The sequence below is a fragment of the Fukomys damarensis genome, unplaced genomic scaffold (assembly GCF_012274545.1).
Source record: "Fukomys damarensis isolate Sample0158 unplaced genomic scaffold, DMR_v1.0_HiC HiC_scaffold_15, whole genome shotgun sequence".
NCBI lineage: Eukaryota > Metazoa > Chordata > Mammalia > Rodentia > Bathyergidae > Fukomys > Fukomys damarensis.
The window spans coordinates 14,400,314-14,407,427 of record NW_022900927.1 but is presented as its reverse complement, the minus strand read 5'-3'; the positions used below and the strand labels follow the sequence as shown (position 1 = coordinate 14,407,427).

General features: G+C 34.8%; 1 protein-coding gene across 6 annotated transcripts in view; it reads left to right on the top strand.

The window, feature by feature from the left end:
* Positions 1-7,114, top strand: part of CUNH12orf40 (chromosome unknown C12orf40 homolog) — a 75,994-nt gene that overhangs the window by 45,400 nt on the left and 23,480 nt on the right. For all 6 annotated transcript variants that reach the window (XM_010615427.3, XM_033763598.1, XM_033763594.1 and 3 more), the window contains 2 exons: positions 4,971-5,494; positions 6,063-6,132. In XM_010615427.3, the coding sequence (XP_010613729.1) occupies positions 4,971-5,494; positions 6,063-6,132 (594 nt within the window). The remainder of the gene's footprint in view (positions 1-4,970; positions 5,495-6,062; positions 6,133-7,114) is intronic.

The window sequence follows — 7,114 nt, the reverse complement described above, 5'->3', positions numbered from 1 at the left end:
TTTTTTTTTGTTTTTTTGTTTTTTTTGGTACTGGGGATTGAACTCGGGTCCTTGTGCTTGACGTGGCAGGCACCGGAACCACTGAGCCAAATCCCCAGCAGGATTCTTTTTTCTAGTTGTGTGAAATATAGTGTTGGAATTTAAATTGTCAGTGCATTGAATCTGTATAGCAGTTTTGGTAGTGTGGCCATTTTCACTACGTTGATTCTTCCTACCCAGGAGCAGGAGATATCTTTCCATTTTCTTATATCCTCTTTGATCTCTTTTTTCAGAGTGCTGTAGCTTTCAGAGTAAAGGTCTTTTGCTACTTTTGTTAAATTGATTCCTGGATACTTCATTTTTTTGGATGCTATTGTAAAAGGAATTGTTTCCCTAATTTCTTTCTCAGTGAGTCTGTTATTTGTGTACAAGAAGGCTATTGATTTTTGAGTGTTGACCTTGTATCCAGCTACTGTGCTAAAAGTGTCAGTTAAGTCTAGAAGTCTTTTGGTGGAATTTTTTGGGTCTTCAATGTAGAGTGTCATATCTTCAGCAACTAATGACAGTTTAACTTTTTCCTTTCCTATCTTTATTGCTTTAATTTCTTTCTCTTGTCTAATTGCTATGGCTAATGTTTCCAGAACTATATTGAAGAGGAGTGGTGATTGTGGGCATCCTTGCCTTGTTCCTGATTTTAATGTGAAGGTTTTCAGTTTTTGGCCATTTAATACGATGAGAAAGGAAGGAACCCTTTTTCATCGTTAGTAGGAGTATAAACTGATACACCCACTATGAAAATCAGTATGGAGAATCTTCAACAAACTAAAAACAGAAATTCCATTTGACCAAAGCAGTCCCCTTTTTGCTGTCTTCTAAAATGAATTAAAAGCATATACTACAGTGATGGATACATGCCTATGTTCACAGCAGCATAATTCATAATAGCTAAATGTTGGAGACAGTCCATATGCCCATCAACAGATGATTGGATAAAGAAAATGTGGTAGAGTACAAATCTGCCGCAAGAAAGATAAATTTTAGGTATCTGTAGGTAAATGGAAGCATGAGACCATAATGTTAAGTAAAATAAATCAGACACACAACCTTCAACATCACATGGTTTCCCTTGCATAAAAAGTTAATATATAAAGAATGCAATAGACAGATAATAGAAAAAAAAAAAAAGAGAAAAAGTTACTATATTTTAAGTACATTTCTCCTTTCAGCTCCTATTTCACTCTAATATGGTGTAAGAGTGCACCTTATTGTTGCTTTGAGTATGGTCTTTTAAAAAAAAACTGCTGTACTTGTCTGTATTTTCTTCATATCAGTTTTGGTTTTGCTTTACATATTTTGAATTTGTGTTACCAAGTATATAAGTATTTAATATTGTAATGTATCCTTGAGTTTTTAATTAATTATGAACTAAAATTCTTTACTCTAAAAAGAGGAACTTTTAAAAACTAAGACAAATCATTCCCAAATAAAACTCATTTAAAAATATAGTCTAAAAAAGAAAATTATTTAAACAAACCCTCTATATGTATTCAACAAATATTTAATATATGCACAGTATGTAACAGGAAGACAAGAAAGCTTATATTCTAGTGAAGAAAGATAATAAATAATAAGTACAATGGATAGTAAAGAAATAAACAAAAGAAATTAAGGGTGTAGTCGTGGCAGAGAGGAAGCAGCACATCTGGACAGCCCCAAGATATATGCCAAGTCAGAGAGCAGCAACATGAGGGGGTAAAGACAGCAGCTTAAACAGGAGAGTGAAAAGGTGAAATAAAAGGGAAAATGAGAAGAAGTGGTGCTCCCAGTGCCAGCCCAGAAATGCTGCTGTCCCCACAGTTTTCCCAGTACACAGAGCCCAAAAGCTCTGGAAAGAAAAAAAGGAAAATGCTTCCCTGTTCACAGGCTCAGTTGACAAGTCAGATCCTAAGACTGTGCCCATTCTTTGAAACACACAAACTCCAGGATATTGAAAAGGTACACTTCCAATTCATTCCATGAAGCCAGAATTGCCCTAAAACCAAAATCAGATATGGGGGGGGGAGGAGGAGGAGAGAAAAGAAAGAAAACTATAGGCCAATAACCTTCATAAACACAGATACAAAAATTCTTAATGAGATACTGGAAAACAAAATTCAACAAATCATTAAAAACTTACACAGCATGACCAAGTTGGCTTCGTGCTAGGGACACAAGGACGGTTCAATATACATGAAACAATTAGTGTAACACATTACATTAGTAGAATCAAGGATAAATAATATATAATCATCTCAATAGAAGCAGAAAAAGCCTTTCACAAAGTTTTGACATGTAAAAACCCGATGACAGTAAGTATAGAACGGCCTTATTCCAAATTGAGAACAGCCATTTGAGACAAATCCATGGCCAAATTCATGCCGAATGGGGGAAGAATGAAAGCAATTCCTTTAAAATCAGGAGAGAGACAAAGATGTCTACTCTCACTAATACAGTCAGAGAAATCAGGTAAGAGAAAGAATACAAGGGATACAAATAGGAAAAAAGTTGATTATCTTTTCTTACAGATGATAAAACTGTTTACACAGAAAAAAATCCATTAGATGCTTACAGCTAATAAACAAATTCAGTAAAGCAGCAGGATAAAACAAATCAATACACAAAAATCAATAGCATTCTTATACTCAAATAATGAACCCACCAAGAAGGAAATTAGAAAACAATTTAAAATATCTTCAAAAAATTTAAATACCTACAACTCATTCAAGAAGGTAAAAACTACAGAACTATGAAGAAAGAAAGTGAAGAGAGCATTAGAAAATGCAAAGACATCCTTGGCTCCTGAACAGGCAGAATTAATATCACCAAAATGGCCATATTACCAAAACAAATCTAATGCAATCACTATTAAAATACCAACAACATTGTCCATTATATCATTAGGATTTTATATACTATTATAGTTTATTCATGATATAATGGACAATGTGATATAGGAAGAAAGGGGCTAATGGCGTAGGGAAAGTGGGAAGGGTAGGGGAAAGCTAATAAGGGGAAAAATATGAGAAAATGAAAAACTGGAAATGAAGTGTTTGTTAAAGGGGGAGGGGAGGAGTGGTAAAGGGAGGGTAGGGACAAGGGGAAAAATGAGAACCAAGACCTGTCATGTAAAGAAAGGTACAAAATTCCAATATTGAATGTAACTGTACTGTATACCTAAAATGTACCAATAAACTCAATAAGGAAAAAAAGATACCAACAACATTCTTCACAAAACTTGAGCAGTCTTAAAATTTACATGAAAAAAAAAACAAAAAAAAACAAAAAAAAAGATTTTTCCTGGGTCCCACCTGTCTCCTCCTTTGCTTCCTCAGTTTATTGTTTTCTAGTGTCTGGATTCTGAGTCTTGGAGAGGCTGACCTATTGCTGCTTACCACTCTGCCATCTTTGTTAAAGTCTCCTTTTAAGTTTTTGACATTTTTATGTCATCTCTATAAGTAAAACATTCAGTCCCCAATCAGGTGCTACATCCCTTATTTTTTAAGCAAAAAAAAAAAAAATCTGTTCTGATCACTATTGCAGTATTTGACTACCGGATAATACCTGTTATTTTGCAATTTTTCCTTGCTTTTTTTCTTTCTTTATTTCTTTTCTCATACCCGGGGATCAAACTCAGGACCTTTCTCTTGAGAGACAGGCACAGTGCCACTGAGCTACTTTCCCCAGCCCCTTTCCTAACTTTTTTATGGAGTACATTTCTTGTTGGCAATAACTATAGATTACACGTTTCTCTATTCTTCATTTCTCTTAGTAATTATTTGTCTGTGGTATAATGTTTAAAATACCTTTTAAATAGTGATTTACATTAATAGTGTGTTTTATAACTTACGGTCTTTCCCATACAATAGAAATACACACATAAAAGTCATTCTTCTGATATTAATGGTGTGTATTATTACTTTAGATTGTGTTTTTAGTACAACAAAATAGCATTATATTTCCTGAACCAACAGTAAGCCCCATAGGAGGCACAATATATGATCACCGAGTACCAAAATGAGTTATATCTTTATCCCCAATACATGGCCTAGTTCCTGGAACACAGTTGTCCCTGTTAAATATTAAATATGTAATTTAAAAATTGTATTATTTAAAAATTGTAAATCAGAGTTTTAGCAGTCTCCGTGTTTCTCTTTAAAATTTCATTGCTACCTCCAACCTCTGGAACAGCCCAATCACACATTTGTAAGTACTGGCAATAAAATCTCTTCCTCCAGTTATTTTTTCACAACTGTGATTCTTTTTTTAAAATAAATTTTATCCCATTCCCTCCTCAAGCCTCCTACTCCCCATGTTCGAAAGCTTTGTTTCCATTTTTTCATAACTTTGATTCTTATACATAAGTTGAACTATCATCATATCTAGAATTATGATTTCTGCATTAGGACTTATCTAATTTACCTGATTCTCATCTAATTTTCATCTGTTTCTTGACTTTATTTCTTATGCACCAATTTGCATCCATAATTCTTTGTGAAACTGTTATAGCTGTTTTTAATCTCCTTGTTAGGCTGAGAAGTATGTTATAATGATGTGATGGTTTATACAAGGTAACATCCCCAGTTTTCAAAATCTTTCCCTGGTCACATGGAACAGTGGTGATGTACAGTGGCTTTCTAGGTTATTTGCTGTATATATTACTAAACACGTACTGTGTCCATATTTTTCTTTTTCTAATATAACTAAGTGAGCTATGTCCTAACTTTTCATGTTGAAATATAGGACAGTATATAATTTTTATATTAAGTAAATCATTAGAAAAGCACATTAGGTGCATTTCCACCCAAAACAGTATTATTTATTTAAATACAAAAAATAATTTAAATGTTGCTAGCTACTTCTTGATTTATAAAGATTTAACTCTAATGTAGGAATTCATAAATAAATATGGGTTGTACTTCTCTTGGTAAATGATGTTTTTATTTATCCCAAAGTCCAGGAAATGGGGATTTCCTTACCACAAGAACTGGTGTAGCTTCGGGTGAAGATTGGAGAAGCATGAATGAAAGACAGTCAGACTTCAGTATTGAAGAACAAGCAGCACAATGTATTTGGGGAGAAAATGGAGAAGAAATTTCAACTTTTCTTAAAGATGTAAACCAGCCAGTTCATAGTATTCTGTCAGAGAACTGTGACTCTCTTGTTGGTCACAACATGGTCAATTTATTAAACATAGACCAACAAATGACACAGAAAACTTTTGACAAGCGTGGTTATAATAGTCTGGGAAATGCTTGTTTAGTCACTAACTCTGATGGAAACCATTCCACTGGTGGAGGCATTAGGAGCATTTTTACAGTTTCAGAGTCAACTCTTAGTAATTCTGCTTTTAATAAAACAAGTTGTCCAGAAAAATGTCAACCAATCAAGAACTATCAGAAAGAGCACAACAGTAATGAAGTATGTGATCTTAGCACTTCTTTTGTGGATTGTTACCCAGCCAGTTATGAAAATCGAGGTTGGTATTATACTTGGAAAATGTAATAATCTATTTTTTGTTTTTAACTTTATTTTATATATCTTAATCATATGTATATATTCATATTTGTCCACCTATATCCACAGGTTCCCCATCAGCAGATTAAACTAACCATGTATTGAAATTATTTTAAAACATTTAGTATTGAATATGCGTGGTCTTTTCTTCTTGCTGTTTTCCTTAACCAATACAGAGTAATAGCTACTTACATAGTATTATTATAAGTAATCTAGAGACTATGTAAACCATATGGGAGGATATGAGTAGGTCATATGGCAGATACTAAGCCATTTTATGCAAGAGACTTGAGCATACATGGATTTGGGTACCTGTAGAAGTGGTTGAAGGAGGTCCTGGTTCCCCATGGTTACCAAGGGATGACAGTGTAGCATGTGTGTTTGGAGAATGTTTAACCCGAAACAGAATATCTATTGTATGAGATTGTGGACCAGTGATTTCCCTTTGTGCGTCTCATGGTAAGGTGCTTTGGTTAAATGAAAATATACTATGCTACGTTTTTAACTCAGTGCCTGTTTTATTTTTGCAGGAAAACGTGAAAATGATTACCAAAAGAAGACCCCACCAAAAAATATCCAGGAAGATCCAGTGAGCTCTATGTAAGTTTTCATTGCATTGAGGAATCATACTAGGATGCAGCACGTTGAAGAATGAACTAACACTAAGTGTCCCTGGGTGTGAGCCACCAGGTCACAAAGAAGCTGCGCTGTATTCACAGTCCCTGTGACGTCGCTCTCACCATGTGAGATGGTGCTCACATTTTCCTGTCCCCAAATACCTTCTTATTGAAGTATTACGCACTTGAGAAGCCGTCTTTGTGTTTGTATATCCACCAGAATGTCAGTTTACTTATCTGCACTAAGAGATAGAAGGCTCCTGTGTGGATTGTTCCTGGCATGAAGAGTGTATCTTCTTCTTCAGAATCTCCTGGGAAGGCTGTGTGGTTGGTAGAATATCAGAGTAGTAGACTTCGTGTCAGGGGCATACCTGTGCCTATCTGCAGTTTATGGGACAGTATGTGTTGTAGAGAGCTGTCTCCTCATTGCCAACATGTACTTCTCGGACACTGCCTGCACCTCTGTGTTCAAGATTACTATCTCTCCCGCCTCATCATTGTGGCATTTTTATATGAAAACAATTATGCTTCATCAGATCTTTTGCAGCTTCCTGCTGATGTCCCACAAAATGTATTTAATGAGATTTTAATCTAATCTGTTGTTGCTTGATATTTAACTTATTCATTAGTTTTGGGGGCTGCCTTACTGACCCTTTTACATAATGACCTGCAGTTGTAGTGGTGCCTTCCTTTGCAAGGTTTATTCTTTCCAGAATTCTGGCTTCAAACTGGATTGGATGAGAACAAAATCAAATTCAGTGGTTAGGAGTGATGTTGACTGTGTGGATAAATTTGATTTGGTTCTCGTCCAAATCAGTTTGTGACCAGAAAGAGGTAAGTTCATGAGCTGAGGAATTGCATAGGTAAAGAAACCTTTATTTCATCTAGTAGTTTCTGAATGGTTCTCTGTTGGTAAGAATTACAGTCAATCATGCCTTTTTTTTTTTTTTTTTTTTTTTTTTTTT